Source organism: Melospiza melodia, chromosome 18 (genome assembly GCF_035770615.1).
Source record: "Melospiza melodia melodia isolate bMelMel2 chromosome 18, bMelMel2.pri, whole genome shotgun sequence".
NCBI lineage: Eukaryota > Metazoa > Chordata > Aves > Passeriformes > Passerellidae > Melospiza > Melospiza melodia.
In genome coordinates, this window is record NC_086211.1 from 13,355,758 (window position 1) to 13,375,665 (window position 19,908).

General features: G+C 43.8%; 2 protein-coding genes across 12 annotated transcripts in view; one reads left to right on the forward strand and one right to left on the reverse strand.

The window, feature by feature from the left end:
• KATNIP (katanin interacting protein) overlaps positions 1 to 8,619 on the reverse strand; it is a 56,536-nt gene extending 47,917 nt beyond the window's left edge. For 5 of the 10 annotated variants that reach the window (XM_063171159.1, XM_063171153.1, XM_063171158.1 and 2 more), the window contains exons 1-5: positions 8,522 to 8,599; positions 7,514 to 7,640; positions 7,013 to 7,088; positions 5,462 to 5,631; positions 779 to 864 (exon numbers count right to left, since the gene is read on the reverse strand). In XM_063171159.1, coding sequence (XP_063027229.1) covers positions 779 to 864; positions 5,462 to 5,631; positions 7,013 to 7,074 — 318 coding nt within the window. In that variant the 5' untranslated portion in view covers positions 7,075 to 7,088; positions 7,514 to 7,640; positions 8,522 to 8,599. Of the gene's footprint in view, positions 1 to 778; positions 865 to 5,461; positions 5,632 to 7,012; positions 7,089 to 7,513; positions 7,641 to 8,521 lie in introns of all 10 variants that reach the window. The other 5 variants (XM_063171160.1, XM_063171154.1, XM_063171155.1 and 2 more) reach the window with 4 other exon arrangements.
• A 101-nt stretch (positions 8,620 to 8,720) lies between these two features.
• The window catches only part of GTF3C1 (general transcription factor IIIC subunit 1), a 40,210-nt gene continuing 29,022 nt past the window's right edge, over positions 8,721 to 19,908 (forward strand). Inside the window, exons 1-10 of one of the 2 annotated variants that reach the window (XM_063171162.1) lie at positions 8,721 to 8,950; positions 9,933 to 10,142; positions 10,347 to 10,523; positions 11,564 to 11,707; positions 12,263 to 12,359; positions 12,815 to 12,938; positions 15,785 to 15,940; positions 16,545 to 16,660; positions 17,673 to 17,997; positions 18,971 to 19,185. In XM_063171162.1, coding sequence (XP_063027232.1) covers positions 8,721 to 8,950; positions 9,933 to 10,142; positions 10,347 to 10,523; positions 11,564 to 11,707; positions 12,263 to 12,359; positions 12,815 to 12,938; positions 15,785 to 15,940; positions 16,545 to 16,660; positions 17,673 to 17,997; positions 18,971 to 19,185 — 1,794 coding nt within the window. Of the gene's footprint in view, positions 8,951 to 9,932; positions 10,143 to 10,346; positions 10,524 to 11,563; positions 11,708 to 12,262; positions 12,360 to 12,814; positions 12,939 to 15,784; positions 15,941 to 16,544; positions 16,661 to 17,672; positions 17,998 to 18,970; positions 19,186 to 19,908 lie in introns of those variants that run through there. The other variant, XM_063171163.1, reaches the window with a different exon arrangement.

A 19,908-nucleotide genomic window follows, 5' to 3' on the forward strand; every position in this document is an offset into this window, starting at 1 on the left:
CTGAAAGAAAAGAAAACCTGCACAGCACAAACACTTATCCACAGTGCCAAAGACCTCTGATCCCATCACTCAAGCACAGACTGAACATCCAGCCAGGCCAATGGCTAATCAAGTAGTGTAATTACTTGGGTGACATGTCTCCATTGTTCTGAATTCCCATTTATTGTTTTAATTAAGTCCTTGACAGGTTAACTCAGATCCTTCTTTAGGCTAAAAGAAAATAGGTTTCTCTTCTGAGACTTCTCTGGTGAACCAACAACTGTGGAGCTGATGGCTCTAAATTTCTTATAGATAGGGTATTTTTATTCAGATGCATTTCCCTCTCCTATGACCTACAAGAATTTATAACAAATTACAACTCAAATTATGTAAATTACATTTCTTTATCCCTCAATCTTGTTGCAAGATGGAGAAGAGCAGTAACAGGCAGTGATGTCTCTCCAAAATGAGTTTCCCCATCCTTTGCACTAAATAAATTCCCTAAGGGTGCCACCAGAGCTATCCAGCAGCAGCCACTCTGCTGGAGGACACACTGAGCCACTCGTGTACAGGCTTTCTGTGATGAATGTCACTGAAACCAAACCCTTTCAATGAGATTTGCCTCTTCAGGCTTCCAAGCAGACACAAATGTGGGCAGGGTAATATTTCATGTTGTCAGCATCCAGCCCAAGCCATCAGAGAGCCCCAGCTGCCCACTCTGTACCACGTACAACCAATTTCCCCTGAAGTAATTTGCAACCTAAGAATCAAAGCCCCATTTCTCCCACCTGCCCCATACCTGAAGCCAATTCCTGCGTTGTATCTTGCCTGGGACAGTCTGAGGGCTGTGTTCTGACAGCCCACTCTCTTCTAGCTGGGCTGCTTCTTCAGCAGGGACACACAAGGATTAGGAGACAGGAGAGAGAAAGCAGAAATCCAATATTAGACAATAAACAGACACCTCTGTTTGTGGATTTGTGTGGTTTTGTTTTCCCCACAGCTGAGGATAGAAGAATAAATCTGACACATAAATAGAATCAACAGCTGCAAAGATCCCACATCAGATCCTGGCCAGTTCTAGCAGCAGGAGTGTTGAACCTCTTCAGGGACAGTTATCATCAAGTGTTTTTAAGAGAATACGTTCTTTTAAGATACAACAGCTTAACAGCAAGGGAAGCCCCACCTTTTTTGACATGAAAATATAGAAATACATTCTAGAACAGGGGTACACATCATTCCGACTCCCAGCTGGTTAGAAAGTAACCTGTCTGAGGAAGCCAACTGAGCCCAAAACCCAGCTACCAAAGGCAGACAGGGCTCTGGTGAACAGGTGACATGCTGGGTTCACAAAGGAATTGTGTGTATTTACTCTCAAATTAAGGAAACATGAAATATTGGCAGATTAAACAGAATGTACTGGGTATTTAACATACTGTGCAGAGAAGGATTCTTCATGTATGACTCATAAATGAAGGACAAACAACCATTATCCTTCATTTCTAAGGCAAGGAAGAGTTGGTTCAGGAACTTCTGCAAAAAATTTCTGTATGGTCAAGGAGAATGAAGGGTCTCTGTGGTGGAAATGGCCCCAACTTAGAGTGGAACAATGGATTTTTGAGAAGATGCTTTGATTGAGAGAAAGAGACAAACAACTTGCAGGTCACATCAGCGTCCTCAATGGAACAAAGGCATCACCAACACTCTCAGTAGCATCCTAAATAAAGGCATCTCATTTCCTATGGCCAAGACAGATTTACAGCTTCCATTTCTTCTCAGTGGAGAAAAACAGCTGATGCAAAACCTTTTTTCTTTAAGCCATAATTTAATGGTCACCCTAAGGCTGCAGGAACTGGCACTGACAATAAAAGAAGCCATTGTCCTACAAAGGTCAGAGAATCACAGAAAGATTTCATTTGGAAGGAACCTCTGGGGCTCACAAGTCCAGCTTTCCACTCAAAGCAGGGCTTACTTCAGAATTAAATCAGGTTGCTCACTACAGCTCTCAATACCATATTTTCTTTTCTGGGGGTTGGACAACCCTACATGCACCTGTGCAGTAACCTGTTCAGAGAACTGATATGGCAAGTTTTAAATGTGGGAAAACATAAAAGATTCCTTTTAGTTATAGGCCCTTGGGCAATCTGGTTCACCAGGAGATTGCACAAAAGCTGGTCCAAGCAGACAGGAGGGAGCAGGCCCAGGGCAAAACCATCCTGGAGGAACAGTGTTTGTTTATGTCCATTTGGAGTGATCGCAGCATTGCAGGATGTTGTTATGTTGTTCTATTGCTCCAGCACAAAGTATCTCTCTGTCTCAGAAGCCCAAAACAGCACTAAACACAGAGGGGAAAAGGAATGGACTGTTCTGAGGAAGAGAACCAGCCCTTCCAACCAGAGCTCAAATGGGCTATTCCCAAGGAACACCAGAAATCCTTTGAGCCACCACTGGTGCTGATTGCTCTGCAATGTTGGCTCTGCTGGCACTGAACTGCCTTGAGTTTACACTGTGAGAAGTGTGGCTGGATTCAGTCACTGCTTTGGGAGAGAACTGGAAGCACCTTTCCCTTACACTCTCTGAGAATCCATCTCTTCAAAGCAACTGCCCAGAAGCCCCTCAAGTGTGCTGTGAGTAGGAAAGGGGGAGATGGCAGGACTCATGCTACCACTGCTGAGGAATTCATCCTCAGAACCTGAGTGGTTCAAGAGACTCTTTACCAGTCATGGAGTGACAGAACAAGAGGGAATGGCTTTACACTGACAGAGAGCAGGCTTTGATTGGATACTAGAAAATATGGTTCCCTGTGAGGTTGATGAGGCCCTGGCACAGGTTTCCCAGAGCAGCTGTGGCTGCCCCTGGACCCCTGGCAGTGCCCAAGGCCAGGCTGGACAGGGCTTGGAGCACCCTGGGACAGTGGAAGGTGTCCCTGCCATGGCAGGGATGGAGCAAGATGAGCTTTAAGGTCCCTCCCAGTTCTGTGATTCCATAACTCTATTAGTGATGGATTTTTAGTGGTCATAGTTTGACATGGATTCACCTGACCAGGTCTCTCTAAGCAAGGAAGAACAGTCATTGAAATCCCAGGCAGGGGCTGATGCAGCTGAGCAAGTCATCTGTGCAACAAACATTAGTTTGGAACAAAAATATCCTTCCCATGGGATGGATGGGATGTGAATACCAACCAGTTCTTTTCTGGGCACACAGAACAGCTCCACTGGTGCCACTCCCTCAGGGATTTGCACTGTCAGTGCCTATTGACTAGGCAAGGACTGAGAAGTACATCCTCAAAATATTAGTCCTAAGCCAAGGAAACCCCCACACTACCCTCAAGCCACATATTTGTGACCCCCCACACACTCACTGGAATAAAAAACAGAGTTGTGAAACCATGTGTGGGTTATAGACCCAAAGAAATGCCAGCACACCTAGAGCCCAGCTTCACTACCCTCCAACCCATCATTTCCTTTAACTCATTACCAATCCTAAGCATGAAAACTTTATCAATCACTATTATCAGTAATTACTCCTAGGGAACACAAAGAAAACAGTCCTGACAAACAGATTTATGATGACACTTTCAGGAACCAGAAAGAGGGATTTATGCCTGTTCTGGATTATTAAGTACCACCCATTCCTAATTTTTCAGTGAAGACTAATCCTATAGATGGATGCTTTAGAAGTAATAAATGATGCAATAACTCTCATGGGAGATGGATAGGGAAGAAAACTCAGTGCTGTATCTCAGCTAGGAATCATTCCTGTAAGTAAACTCATATTTAATCATTGAGAAGAAATACCTTGAAAGGAAAGAGACCACAAAATTGCTAAGGCAGAGCTCCCAGGCAAGAAGCTCATACAGACCAGCAGTGACCCATTCTGGACTCCAGTGGCAAAATCAAATGGAAGAGGAAAAATGACAGGATAATGGTTCAGTTGGTATCTTTCACTGCAGCTTCATGGGTTTAAAACAACACCACTGGAGAGTTAAACAGCAAAACACTGAGTTATCTTCTGCAGAGCTGGTGCTACAGTCTCTGATAGATGGAGTTGAGGAAAAGAAAAGAGACTGCAACTGGAGTCTTCAGAGATCTCTAAGACATGTATTCTACCTTGACTGAAGCAAATGGCTTTAAGGGACCATAGAAATAAAGAATTTTAGTTAAGCTGAGACATAACAGCTGCACAGCAGAACTTAAAGAGGAAATTTCTCTTGACAGGAGTTCCACTAGAGCTGCTGCCACAACATCCCTTGACAATTTTTGGAGCAAAAAGTCCAAGATATTGATTTAAACCCTCTTTAGCTACCAGAAGATGTATCAACCCTGTGTGACAGAACACCCAATTTCCACCATTTCCCAGAACATGACCATTTTTACATCATTGCACACAAAGTTTCACTTTCACAGAGAGCAGTGGAGCCAGGTGACAAGCTGATTCCTCATCACCATCCCACACAGCCTGCAGGAAATTATACAAGCTGAACACACCTAAGCCTGCAAACAAGGAGTATGTGCCCAGTGTAGCAGGAAAACAAATTAAGGAGATGAAGTTAGAGCCATGGTTGGAACAGTTATTGCAGGAAAAGTTTGTTTCCGGTATTGTTGAGATTAATAAACTTTCAATCAATAAATTATCAGAGTAGGTAACTTTTTTAACTCTTTGTCTTCATTTAAGGTGAAAATGAAGCTTAAGCAGGCTATCACACATTAAAAATACATTCTGAGATAGGTTGTAGCAAGTGTGAACATATCTGACTGAGGCTGGTAAACTGCTTTACACAGGGATTTAGTGAAATCAACTTTCTTTTCATTATGCTAAATAGATTAGAAGGCCAGTAAGCTCATACTTTATACTTTCATGCATGCAAAATTATTCCTGTCACTGCACTGCTCTCGATGACAGACAGACTTAAATTAGAAACAAAATACCCATTTTTCCATAAAGCCAGCTAATCACTGGGAAAAAAATGGTTGATTTTCTTCACTTCAAATATTTAAATAAAGATTAGCTATCTTTTTAAGACAACTATTATAGCTTAAATGTAATTTATGAGCTTAATGAAGCTATTACTGGATATAATTTGATTACAGTCTATGTCATCAAATGTCATTTGTCCTCAGGACAGCAGGCTTGGATAACACTGAAGTCCATCAGATCTTAAATCCTCTTAAATGGTGTTATGTGTCAAAGGTATACCATTATTTTCCCCTGACAATTTATATACATTTCTAATCTTCTACTTTTAGTTAGAGCTGTTTAACAAATGGAGAGGCAGGGAAGTTAAATGTTGGAATTAAAGAGGGATCAAGTGAAAAATGGATAGGGTGTTGCAGAGACTCTTCCTGACACACAAGCAGCTTAACCACCCTGATTTCCACGGAATTTCATCCCCCCAGGCTCCAGAGGTGCTGTCCCTGGATCCCAGTGACCTCTCTGAATGAGTGGCAGCCCTGGTGCAGCTCTGCCAGGCTGCCAGGGCACTCACCCTTTGTCCTGGTGGGTCTGAGCCTGTTTCTCGGGTAGCTGTGTGGGGTGATTTTCCTGGGGTACTTTCTCAGCTCAGAGTTAGCTCCATTCACATACAGAGAAAATCCTCTTTCCAACTGCTCCAGTCTGATTTGCACGGGATCTTTTCTTTTTAAGCGCTCCTGCAGCCTGAAGGAAAAAGGCCAATAATTCATCCTTGCACAGTGCATACACAGATGGTCAGATCTTCAATAAATACAGCAACACACCATGTCACAAAGCTGAAAAATATGTTCCCAGTTCAAGGAACCCTTTCAGAATCTATCTTCCAGGGTCTGTTCCTGTTCTGTAACGTGTGTATGAGTACCCACACACTGTGACAGAGGAAATTTGACCAAGCTTTTCCTTTCTGAGGTTTTTTCCCATGTTATTTCTTATTTTACATTATCTTTTCCACTTGGTATTTTGCATATTTAACCTTTCTTCTTAAGAATTTTAAAGAATTTCACTTAGAGTTTCAAAAAGCTTAAAAATTGTTGGCCTCTTTTCAAGAATAAAAATGATGATTTGTATTTTGAAACTGGAGGTAGAAAGCCCCCAGCCAATACTGCAATTAGAGATAGCAGAAAATTAAATGCTGGTTAAAATAATATCAAAATAATGCCCTTCCACGGGCTCAGTTTCAGCTACTCTCCCTCTTCCAACTCTAATTTTCTCTCCTCTCACCATGGGTTATACCAGGGCCATGGTAATTCCTTTGGTGAGGTGACATGCAGGCCAGGAGCTTGGCATCATGAGGTGACAATTTGTGAATTCCCCTGGACCACCTGGTTTCCCTCTGACTTCTCCCAAGAGCATGTCCCCAGCAGTCAGCATTAGAGCTCTGATACCAAGGATGCACATTGGTTTAACCACTAAAAAAACTGGTTTTATCCTTTTCCAATACTGCTTTAGGATACTATATAGGAAAGAAACCTGTGCGTTTTTAACATAATTGTGGGCTTTAAGGTCTTTTTACCAAAGCAGTTTGTAATATAATTTGATTAGAAATCTCTTGTGTTAAAGGAAGGAATCCAGCATGAAAGTTCTGTAGATGCCTCTAAAATAAGCTATGAAGTTCATCTGTCCAGGCTACAGTGACAGAAACACATGAAGAAAGAGGAAAAGAAATGTTTGAAACTTGTCTGAAAAACACTGGAGTTTGTAAAGGCAACCTGGCTGTCCTTATTTCCCACTTTTCTGTTTTTCTGACAACATAACAACTGTGCCTCTTAACTACATCCTCACACAGTGTGAGCTGCCAGTTACTTCTGAATCTACAACCTCTTGCTCTATAAACAAAAATCTTCCCTGCCACTGTGGAAAAAGTAACTATTTTATTAATAAATGTATTTCTATATTAAATGCTGAAGAAACATTGTATCCTCCCCTAGAAATAAGAACTTTTAGCAAGCAAAGGGAAGAAGAGAGAAACACCTGAATGTTTTAAGGCACAGCATCACAGCTGCTGGTATTTGATACAATACAACAAATATTTCATACCCCAAGTGGAAACAAATGTGAATATTACCGGTTTCTCTGCTGAAGGGATATTAAATATTCGTCATGTTTTTCATCAAAGTCAGTCACCATGTCTTAACATAAACCTGAAATGAGAATATAATGGTCACACTGAATGATTTATTATGGAGTACCACTGGTTTTGCACCCTCAATAGATGAGAAGGCTATAAACAGAAAAACATTCTTCCTTCAACCACACATAAAGCTGTCAGGGCTGTAAATAAAACTCCTGAAGAACAGAGGAAACAGTAGCTGTTTTACTTATTTTTCAAAACCCTTCACAATCTACGGAAGAACCAAAAAATCCTAAAAGTAGAAGGCATATGCCATGACAAGTTTATAATGCCACACCTGGCAAGCAAGAGAAGCTGGGGCACAGCTGAAGAGCTGTGCCCAAAGCCCAGCTGTGGAAGGAATTCTTTGAGCTGCTACTTGCTAGGTCAGTTCATCCTACAGCTTACTCACTGCTGAGGTTGTATCTATTTGAAGTGTTTAATTAAAGATTTTACCTGGCTTGCCATTCAGGAAACCTGAATTTTTCCAGCAATTCTCACCACACCGCTGCCGCAAGCTGTGCCAGGGTGTGCTCTTACACTGCCCGAAGTTTGGACGTGCCAGCAGCAGCTGCGGTGAGCTCTGTACCAAAGAGAGAACCGCCTGTTTTGTCCCGGACCGACCGCGGGGCAGCTCTGCCAGAGCCCGGCCCCGCCTCGGGGGAGCCCCGGGAACAGCCCCGGACGGACACGGAGCCGGGATAGAGCCCCGGGCACAGCCCCAGGATGGACACGGACCCGGGACAGAGCCCTGGGCACAGCTCCGGATGGACACGGACCCGGGACAGATGGACACGGATCCGGGACACAGCCCCCACATGGACACGGAGCCGGGACAGAGCCCCGGGCACAGACCCGGACGGACCCGGAGCTGGGACAGACCCCGGACACAGCGCCAGATGGACACGGGCCCGGGAGAGATCCCGGACACAGCGCCAGATGGACACGGGCCCGGGAGAGATCCCGGACACAGCCGCGGATGGACACGAAGGCGGGACAGATGGACACGGGCCCGGGACAGAGCCCCGGGCACAGCCCCAGATGGACATAGCCCTGGGACAGAGCCCCGGACATAGCCCCAGATGGACCCGGGACAGACTCCCGGACAGAGCCCCAGGATGGGCACAGACCCGGGACAGACCCACCAGACAGAGGCCCTGGCTGGACACTGACCTCGGACAGAGCCCCAGGACGGCCACGGACCGGGACAGAGGCCCCAGATGGGACACTGGACACTGACACCGGAGAGAGACCCCGGACAGAGCCTCCAGAGGACAATAACCCCGGACAGAGCCCCCAGGTGGGCACGGACCCAGGACGGAAACTGACCCCCGGACAGAGCTCCCGGACAGATGCGGACCGGGGAAAGAGACCCCGGACAGACGCAGATCCCGGGGCAGAGTCCCCGGACACGGACCACGGACACTGATCCCGGACAAACACTGACTCCGGACAGACACTGACCCTGGACACGGCCCCCGAGCAGACACGGACCCCGGTCACGGCCCCCGGGCAGACACCGGCCCCGGTGACGGCCCCGGGCAGACACAACCCCCGGCAGCGCGGGCCGGGCCGGGCCTGTTGCTCGGTCTCCCTGGCGACGGTCGCGCCTGGCCGCCGTCAGTTCCTGCGCGCCGCCGGCCCGGAAGCGGCGGCGGCGGGGATGGAGGCCATGGAGCCGCTGTGGGCGCTGCTGGACGAGGTGGCCCTGGAGGGGCTGGACGGCATCACCGCGGCCGCGCTCTGGCAGCGCCTGGCCGCCCGCTCGCCGCCCTTCCCGCTGCCGCTGGAGCCCGACACGCAGCAGCTGCTCTGGGCCGCGCTCAGCGCCCAGCCCGACGTGCGCTTCTACCTCCTGCCCCGGCCGCGCCCGCCGCTCCGCCTGCACGACCGGTGAGGGCAGCGAGCGGGCGGCCGCGGCCCCTTCCCGCCAGGGAACCCGGGACTGGTTGCTGGGCGAAACATGGGCTAAACCCGGCCCGATTACCGGGCGAAACCCGGGACTGGGCGCTTGGCTAAACCCGGCTTGGTTGAGAGGATAAACATGTCCCGATTACCGAGCTAAACCCGGGTCTGGTCGCCCGGCTAAACCCGGCTTGGTTGAGGGGCTGAACCCAGACTCATTGCCGGCTAAACCCGGGTCTGGTCGCCCGGCTAAACCCGGCTTGGTTGAGGGGCTAAACCCGGACTCACTGCCGGCTAAACCCGGCCCGGTTGCCGTTCTCGCCCAGGCTTTGCTGCAGCAGCCCTTCGGTAGCCGGTGACAGCAGGCAGGGCCGAGGGTGGCTCTGAGCCGCTGTTTAGGTGTTACACAAAGAATTTTCACTCTTCCGGGGGTCAAACAGTGGAATAGGTTGCCCAGGGAGGTGGTGGAGGCACCATGGCTGGAGGTGTTTAAGATTTGGTGCTCACTGATGGGTTTTAGGGTGACAGTGGTAGTGCTGGTGATAATCTTAGAGGTCTCGTCCAATTTTGGTGATTCTATGATGTGAGAGACCTGTATATGAGTCCTGGCCTGATACCCATTCAAATGACTGCATGCTATCTAGGTACAGGCAGAATTTGTGTGTCCTGGTCAGCAGGGTGGATGTACCTGTCATTTTCCTTACCTGTGAACTAGATGTTTCTCTTATTTCCACCACATCTTTGACTTTTTAAAGATTAAATAATGCATCTCCCTCCTGCTGCATTCTGCATGCTGAAAAGGTTTGGTCAGGCTTGAGGAGTACAGCTCTGCTCTTCATATTTTTCCAGTTTGGACCTTTCAAAAGAGCTTCGTTTTTCCAAGATAATTCCTAGAGGTATCAGCATTGTCTGTGACAATCTTGTATTTCTCCTTGCTTGGTTAAATATTGGCTCTTTGGTTTTATTTCAGATATGAAGAAATAGACCTTGAGACAGGAATATTGGAAACCAAAAGAGATCCTGTTTCTTCACATGATATTTATCCTATCCACATGATTTTGGATAACAAAGATGGCATACAAGGTTCCTGCCAGTATTTTAAGGAGAGAGTAGACATCACTGATCAAATAAGGAAGAAGGATTTGCAGCCTTGTTATACTTACAAAGAAGCTGTTGAAAAGTGAGATCCTTATATCTGAAACCTTTATATCTTATAATCTATAATCCTTTTATATAGCATTAAAATACTTCTAAGTTGTAAAATTTAGTCCTTGCTCAGTTTGTGCAGATTATATCAGGAATGGCGTTTGTGGAGAGAAAGGGATTGATCTTTCTGTTTTTATGGAGCCAATAACAAGACATTACTTTTCCTTCTGTTTCTTAGATGGGGAGAGAAATTAGTCATTGTTGCTTCGCAGGAGCAGCGTTGCAGAGCTTTGATAGGCTGGGAGGGGGACCCTGACCTGAAACTCCCTGACTTTTCCTACTGCATCCTGGAGCGTCTGGGCCGAGCTCGCTGGCAGGGGGAGCTGCAGAGGGACCTGCACAGTGGGGCTTTCAAGTAAGCTTGTGTCTTGCTCTGAGAATTAAATCCAAGGTTGTTTTTAAATATTTGTGTGAATATTTGAACTCTTGTAGTGCTTCATCCTTACTACCAGGAGTGCTTGGTTTGGTGGAACTGTGCTGGTCTCATCCTTGAGTTCATTGCCCTTCCTGATATTTTCACAGAGAGCCAAAAATTTGTTGGGTCAATACACCAAATAGGTTTCTATTGTGAAAGTTCTTGTTTTTTCTAAATAACTTTTTCTTCTAATTTGGGATGGAAAAATGATTTTCATTTCCTTTTCTAAATTGCTGTCTAAGTATCTTACCCACGTTCTGAAGGAATTCTTGGACAGCCACCTTTTGTCCACAGCATCTCCCTGTGTGACATCTCCATTGAGAGGGAGCCTGAGTTACCAGCTCCCAAACTAGGCCATGATTTTACTGATGGAGGAGCATTACACACCTTCTTAGAGAACTTCTGGATGTGTCCTGAAGTTCTGGAGAACATCAGCATTTCTCTAAGGGTTCACTGCTTTTAGGACATGGGTGGGTTGTAGCTTGCGCACCACCTGGTGCTGTTTTTTGCCACTTAGGGAGGTCTTGTAGGTAAATAAGATGACGAGGAAAACTCTTATGGGTGCTTTTCTGTCAATTTGGTGGCCTAAGCCAGCTCACCAAGGAGGGAAATGAATCCCAGAGCTGTTCCAAGAAGGGCAGTGACTGCAGCATAGCCACAAGTTAGAAAGAGAGGATGGAAAAGGGGCATGGGGATACAATGCTGATTCAATCCCCTCATCAAACCATATCATGGCACTCTGTGCCTAAAGGCTGTAGGTTAAAATCAGAGGTATTTCTCTGTTTAATTGGATTAACTATGAAAATAAATTTCACAGGTTTTCTTAAGTGTGAACTTCCTAACTTTGAGCTGTCACTTTGAAAATTAGCACATGTCACTAAGGCTATAGGTAATATAGGTAAAGAGTTCTGGGTAGTGGATAATTAGAATTGTTTGCAGAAGTTCCTATTGCTGTAGATATTTTGCCATCTTTTCTTTAGGGTGGATGCTGGAAAGCTGCATTACCACAGGAGGGTGTTGGACAGGAGTGGTCTGATAACGATGCAGTCCCACGTCATCCGGCTGCCGAGCGGAGCACAGCAGTACTCAATTCTGCTCCTCCTGACTCGCTTCCATGTTGATAGGTATGCTTTAAGGGTCTCCTGGGTACTTCCTGACCTTTTACTGTGATGAGGGATTGTTCTGTTGTCACAGAACCATCAAAGTTTCGTGCAATTGATGCTTTCCAGTTTATTAACTCCTCTTCCAAATGTCGGACACTTAAGTTAGTCTTGGAGCTGTAAACAGCAGGTTCTTCTAGTGCCTGTCACCTGCCTGCATAAACATAACTCTTCTTTTTGTAGCACTAATCATTCTGTTCATTTTGACTGTTTTCACTTAAATACATTTCTAGTCGATTTCTTGTTTTGTTTTCCTATCTTGTTTATGATTAGATCTTGTGCTTCTGTGGGTTGCCAGTGAAATAACAGCTTGGGCTTAGTCATTGTTTCCTCTTTGAGGTTTTTTCTTAGAGACAAATTCTCTCATGTGCTATTCACAGAAGGAAAACTAGAATTCCTAAACCAATCTGAGAACACTTAGCATACTTCCTCTAGTGACTGACAGTTTCTAAAGCTACAATTCGTGTTTATGAAGTTATATGCATACTTACATGTAAAATAACTCTCTTTTTTGGTTAGGAGGAGCAAATATGATATTCTGATGGAGAAGCTCTCAAGTATGCTAAGTGCTCGTTCAAACCAGATGGAAACATTAGGAAACTTGAGGGAAGAATTGGTGAGATTCATTACTCCTTCACATTCTCATTCAGTAGAATCTAGATGCTGAGTATCAAAGGCACTCATTCATACTGCCTGCTTCAAAATTTGCACAAAATTCTGGACTAGGATAGCAAAAGAAGGATCTTAAAAACCTACCAGATCAAGGTGCTGGTGTTGTTTGTCATAGGAAGCAGTTCTGTTCCAAGCACAGCCTCAGAAACATTTTGTCAGTGGATGTCATCATGCAGTTCTTGCTTTTCCACTGCTGCTGTTTGTGTGGGGGCTGAGCTGGAGGGGTACAACACCCTCAGGAGCATCTCTTCTGCACTGAAAGGCTTTTAAGTTTCTTATGGATATCCTACCCCAAAACATGATGCTGTAAGAGCAGGTGGTGTGAATGCCTTTGATACCAATCAGCAGCAGGTGAAGCTTTTGGGCTGCAGTGACTTTTGCCATTTCTCTTTGCATCAGGGCCTTTGTGAGAGAACCTTCAAACGTCTCTATCAGTACATGATGAATGCTGGCCTGGCCAAGGTTGTGTCTGTCCCCTTGCAAGACATAAATCCCAGTGGAGGACCCTGCAAGACAAAGAAAGGTCTTGGTTTTGCTCTCTTTTTGTATGATTGCATTGATGCCATTCTATCTGTGAGCTTCATATCTTAAATTAAAAGAGGTGTAAGTAAAAAATCTATCCATGCAATTATGTAGATAAGTGTGCTACTAAAGTTAAAATGCTGCAGCCCACTTGAATTAAGCATTTGTTACAGTTTTTTAAGGAGTGAATATCATCAAGTTGGTTGGATATCAATGTAAGCTGTGGTCTTGGGACCTGATAAGACTGCTCAAGCCTATACAGAGTAGGAACAACTTTCAGGTTGAAGTTAAATGACAAGTCAATAAACTTGACCAAAAAATACAAAAACTTAATGTTGAAAAGAAGGCTCATTATGAAATAAGTTAAAAACCCGACCATTCTTGGTTATGACTTTTCCTGAAAGTCATGAGAATGCAAAGCTTCTCTGAAAAGTTTCCTGTCAAATTATGGAAGGTCTTACAGCACTTGGAATTCACAGAAGACAGAATATTCTGAGTTTGGAGGACCATTGAGCCCAACTCTTAAGTGAATGGCCTATACAGGGGTCAAACCCACACCCTTGGCATTATTATCTCACCAGCTGAGCTGATAACAGGGTTGAGGAAAGTGAGATGCCCAAAATTGCTGTCCCAAAAAGCCACAGTCTGCTGAGGGGTGGTTTAATGCATAACCAGCTTTGAATGTCAGTTTAATTGGTTCACAGGAACTGCTGATAATTTCCAAACATGTAATGGAGAGACAAAGAGCAGGATTGCATGAGGAAAGGGAACAAAACAAAGCAACTGTTCTCAGGAAGAGATACAGATAAAACTTGCATGGGGAAAAAACTACAGGAAATAATAATGGACAGTATGAGGAGGGATAGTACCTCCAATGGAATTAATACAATTCCTGAAGGAAATCTAAACCAAATCCTTAATCACAGAAAATCCTAAGAGGCAGATTTGCAGGGTTAAAAAGAAAATAGTTCTGAAAGATGAAGTGTGTGTTTTAGAGATATAATGAGCTGTTTGTGAGGAAAAAAATTTGATATGAGCTAAACATTGCAAATTACATAGTCTTTGTGTGAACAGTAGTGATCTTAAAGGAGCAAGTGAAAGAGCCAATAAAACCATGAAAAGTTCCAGAAGACAAAAAAGAGTGCTGATTACATAGAGTTGGGTTAAGGCTGTCAATAAGACAAATTCCTTCAAATCTTTTAAGTCTGGGGAAAGGAAATTCTCTGTAGGGAAAGTATATTCTGAACAAAGAGAAGCAGAGGCCAAAGGCAGGTACAGCATCAAACATGGCTGAGAGAGAAATGACCCAGGTCTTTCAGGGATGTTCTAATGAGCTGCAAACATTTGGAAATAACACCCAAAAGACCAGACAGCACTCTTAAAAAACTGTTTATAGGCAGTAGTAAAAGCATTTAGCTTGCAATTAAGGTATTTTCTTAGAAGACAAGAAAATACAGCTCCACTTACAAACCTGGTGTTTTATGCTCTGTCAGAGATGGGCAAAACAGCAGCTGCATTTACTGCTTAGATTTGTTGGGAAAAATGCCACTTGATGAATCTTTGACTTGAATGATAATTCCATCCTACAGATGTAAAAGCTGAAAATCCACAAAAATGCCTTAAAAACACTAGGTATTAAAGGAGGATGAAATAATAATAGCTGATTTTCAGCAGAGATCAAGATAGTTTAATCTCTGGAGTTATACAGAAAAGAAGATAGAAATATGTGGGACACACTGAGGATGAAGCCAGAGCATCTGCTATGGGAAGAACATTATTGGGCAGGAGATAAAGGAAAAGGAATTGGTTTGTTTTGGGGGATTTCTTTTCTATGGGGAGGCTTTTTTGTTTGTTTTTTCAAATGCTGCTTCCAGTGAAAATTAATGGGCTGTAGAAATACAAAGGATGTAATAACAGTGCTTGCAACCCTACCAAAATGTCAGCACTTAAATCCTAAGCAGCATCCTAGGGAAAGGATTCAGCTTGAGTAAAATTAATGGAATTATGTGGGCTGGAGCACAGTCACATGGTGAAGTGACTGTGGGTTAACTTTGTGTCAGCTGGGCAGCAGCAACTGCTCAGATATGTAAACACAAGAGAAAATTCATCAGCTCAGTGATTCCAGCTAAAGCCTTCACCTGGCCTTTTCACAGCAGTGTGTAGCAGAGGAGCAGGAATGGCTGGAGATGTTCCCCCCACTGCTGCAGCAGCTCCTGAATCACTACAATTTGCCCGGGTGGCAGTGTCCAGTAACCCAGTCTGAGTTATCACTGGTGTGAAGGGCCCAGCAGGAGCTCAGTGACACTGAGGAGAGCAGGATCTCAGCTCTCCTGCAGCCTCTGTCCTCACTCTGCCCTTTGCTGGGAGGTCCCAGTGTGTGGAGAGTTAGCACAGCACAGCTGATGGACAGGAACAAGCTAAGATGTGGAATTAAATCAACAAGAATCTTGGGTGGGCAGTAGCGTGTTCTGTCCTTGTGGAAAGGAAAGGGTTAATAGAGAGTGAGTGATCTCCCAGTCAAATAAGTGTTCTCCAGCTGTAATTCTAGGGATCAACACTTAATCCTTCCATTGATTTATTTGTGCTGTGAAAGTTTCTTCCCCTGGACAGTCCTAGCATGGGCACAGATGTGAAGGATTGGAGCGCCTCAAGAGTTCACCTGATTGCCAGATTCATACAAAGGGAAAAGCTGTTGCAAACCTTTCCTAGAAATACCCAGCTCTCTTTAGTCATTTGTTCCCCATTGCACTGCTACTTCTACATGTTGAGTAAAAAGTAAAATGGTTTGAAGCAGTGCACACCCCCTGCACTTTGTTAGGAGTTGTTACTCACACTCATTTTTCACAGGGACTGATGTCATGGTCCGCTGCCTTAAGCTGCTGAAGGAATTTCGGAAGAAAATGGAAGATTATCATGATGATGATGAAGAGATCATCACAAAAGTTGTGCAGCCTGTGGATATTGTTTGTGAAAGGGATATGCTCACCCAGGCTTATCAGTTAAGTAGGTGATTTAAGACATCTGAAGACTTTTCCCATTACTTCCTTACTCCTTGTAGTATAAAAGAAATGTGTATATTGCAGGTGGTTCTACATTCTGGTTGCTTTTGTATCAGAAAGTGTCATTTTTTCATAGCAAAATGCGCTTTAAATCCAGATTAGACTGGAGATGCTGCCACCTGTTAGCCCTTCCTGGAAGCTTAGCAACTACCCAGCGGAAACAGGATGTTTTGATGGGATGAGAAAAGATGAAGCAAACAGTGTTCATTATTCTCCTATCTCTTTTCCTTTCCAAATGGAGAAATTAATATCTAACTGTGGAAAGCTGCCAGGGAAGAAAAATCATCCGTGCTTCTAATTTGAAGCTGTCACCTCCATACCTCATTCTGCTGGGCACTGCTTCATGTAAAATTGTGGTTTATGACAGTATTTAGCTGAATATTTTATGTGTCTGTAAAACTGTCTTTAGTTAGTGGGGAATCTTAAATTTAATATTCTGGCATATAGTGTTGTTCAGGGAAATATTAATGTGCATAGAAATAGATATATATAAAATTCAGTCAGATTCTTTCCCTGAGATATTTCTTTTGTTTTCCTTTCTGCAACAGTTGAAAGTAGAGGAACCAAAGGTATTTCTCAGGCTGAACTTCGCCTGGCTATGAATGTGGGGAAGCTGGAAGCCAGGATGCTCTGTCGTCTTCTGGAGAGGTACAAAGTTGTCAAGGTGAGGCTAAAATCAAATAATTCTGGTACTTTTTGAAACTGAAGGTACAATTTTGGCTATTTGGGGAATAACATTGTTAACCTTAAACATTAGAAACAGCAGAGATTTGATAATGACAGCAGGAGAGTCCTGGTAAGATTGAAAAGAGAATTAATGCAGTTGAGGAAAAGGTGTGTAAGGCAAGGGTTCAGTATTAGGATTGCAGCCTGCTGTAATCAGAGCACTGAAGAATCTTCTCAAAGACCCTCTGTCCATGTAAGATCATTAATCTACTTGCCTTTTGAAAATACCAGGAAATTCTGCAGCAAAACAGTTACTTCTCTACAAGTTACGATTAAACTTCTTATTTCCAGATATTTCAGTGGTTTTTATTTCACTAGACAAATCCAGATATCATGTCTTCCATGCCCAGCAGTCCGTCCCTTTCTACAAAAGCAGGACAATTGCCATCTTCCCTCAATGGGGAATCTTTTTAAAAAAATCTTGTCATTTACTAGAATGTTCTGTAGAGTTAAAAACAAGCTGTATAAACCATTGGAATATCTAACATGTTTTCCCCCAGTCAGCTGTGAAAATGAAATCTTCCCTTATTGATTAGTGGAGTGTGTGAGTTTGTAGATCCCTGTTGGAGCAGACAGGGCAGACTTCCACTGAAGTCTGAGTCACCCAGGGAGCTGCAGTGCCCTTATTTCACAAACATTTTTGTTCTGAAAAAATTGATTTCCACTCTGAATACACACAGTTTGTTCTTCCACAGACTTTTCTCCATCCCACATACTGTAGGAGTTTCATTCTAATGCACTGGTAATGCAGATTTATTTTTCAGGCAAAGGATTCTTTTTGATTTCTCTATGTGAAGGTTAGGGACATTTTTGTTACTTAAAAAAAATAATATTATATCTTTTGATGGGTGGGGAATAACACTGAGAGCATTTTCCCTCTGTTGATGCTGGAGAACACTGATAGAATGGAGAAGCAAGGTGGTAAAATAACATTCCAACTGTTTCCTCAGGGTTTTATGGAGGATGAAGGTCGGCAAAGGACAACAAAGTACATTTCCTACATTTTTGCAGAGGAGAGTGATCTGAACCGTCAGTTTGAGAGGGAGAAGGCCAGGAGTGAGCAGCTGGCTACAGTCACTTTGGCTCTGGTGCCAGAAGATTCCCCACCTGTGGAAGAGGCATCTCCTGGAGAAGAGGAGGCTGTGGCCTCAGAGTCTGACAATGAGGAAGAAGGGAAGGACAGGAAGAAGAGAGGAAAAGGTCAAAAAGCCAACTCTGGTTCTCCAGTGAAACCACGTGTCCAAGATGATGTCCAGCAGACACCACCAGCCAAAGGTAACTTGTGATTTGGAAATCTGGAGAACAGCCTGCATTTTTCTTATGGATCATTTTATTAAAGAACAAATAACATGTTGTTAGCTTCCATTATGGCTTTTGGTCGCATATTTATTTTTAAGCCTATTTGGTTATTTCCCTGCTTTGCCCCCAGATTGTTCTGGTTTGGAGCACCAAGTGTGGGAACCTCTGGAGATTCTCAGGGCTGAAGTGTGACTGCTGTCTGTGTCCCAGTAATGTTTGTGCTGCCTCTCCTGACCCCATGCCTGTCTCCCCTTTTCCCTGAGCTCACACACTGTGCTCCTTGGATATTCAAGGTTGGGATGACTTGACCCACAGCCTTACTCACCTGAGTATTTTGTAACAAAAATGTCTTGTCCCCTGAAGTTAGTTACCTCAGCTTCTTCTTTAGTTATTTGGAACATGTTAGTGTGAAGGCTACCAGCCTTGAGGGGACATATTTAAAAAAATATATATAGTGGGAGGTTTTTTTACTTAATTTTTTAAAACTATTTAGATATTCCTATAACTTCTCTGATAAACTCCAGTGTAAGAGAGGAGATCTCTATTTTTCTATGTAGATTATCTTTGGAGTTGTATTAAATTCTTATTCTGCTTTGAGTCAGAAGAGTCATGTTTCTGACAGAACTTGAAAATCTTTCAGACAGAAACTCTCCTTTCTTCAGACAGCAGTTTCTGGATAATCTCTTCATGACTTTCCCAGCTGTGAAAAGGTTTCTGAGTGGAGAGAATTATTTGATGACAGAGAGTTCACTTTTTTTTTAGCTTAACTTTTGGAGGCTGAATGCAGTCTTTCATGGTCAAACCACTGCTTCCAGCAGGGCAGAATGTATGAAAAGTGTAGCAGAATGCTTTTAAGTGCAGCTTCCTGGGTAGATGGGAGAATGCCTCTTGGAGAGAAAGCTGAACAGGGAGAGCAGAACAATTACAAAGCTTTTTGTTCTCAAACCAGGCTCAAAGCCAACAGCTGTGAAGTCTCAGGGAAAGAAGCAGCAGCCTTCCCCTCAAATTCTTGAAGATCCTGAGGAGCTCCCAGACAACATTTCAGGGGATAGCTCTACTTTGGGAACTCTAAAGCAGGAGTCCAGTGTTTCTACCTGTGCTCATCCCACGGAGGAAGATGGAGATGTGGCTGAGGTGGAGGAAGTCAGACTTGAAGATCCTAAGGTAAGATCACATGTCTTAATATCTTCTTGTTGATACACCTGGCTAAGTTTTGTGCACTTATAGCAAGACTTTGAACTAGAGTCTTTATATTTATTTATCAAATTGTTTTGGGGTTTTTTAAAATTAATTTCAAAGTACATTCATATTTTGGCTGCACTGCATTGTAGATATAAGTGAAAATTTTTCCAGGAGGGTAGGTGTGTATATAGGATATATATAGGAGGGTAGATGTCCAAAATAACAGTTCTGGGTTAGTTCCCTGGTGCCCTCCAAATTGTGTGCTGGCTGAATGCATGTCACAACTTAATGTAGCACACAAGGGCTGCTTATCATCCCCTGTCTGCCTTGCTGGGAAGGGGAGATAAGAGACAATCTTCATCTGAGTAGTTTATTATAAATAAATCCATCCAAACGGGTGTCGCTATAGGACACAAAATAACACAACATGTTATTCCAAGGTAAAAAGAGCAGGTTTAATTTCTGACTCCAACATTTATAGGTTTCCAAAAGTGACTGTGGATTAGAGGGTGACAGTGCCGCCTGTCCAATGACACTGGACAAACTAACAGTCTATCAAATTTCTCCTCTGTGACCATGTTCATGTTCACGGGGGTCTTAGGATAAGGGAAGAGATGAGGATCTGACTCCATGTTTCAGAAGGCTGATTTATTATTTTATGATCTATATTACATTAAAACTATACTAAAAGAATAGAAAAAAGGA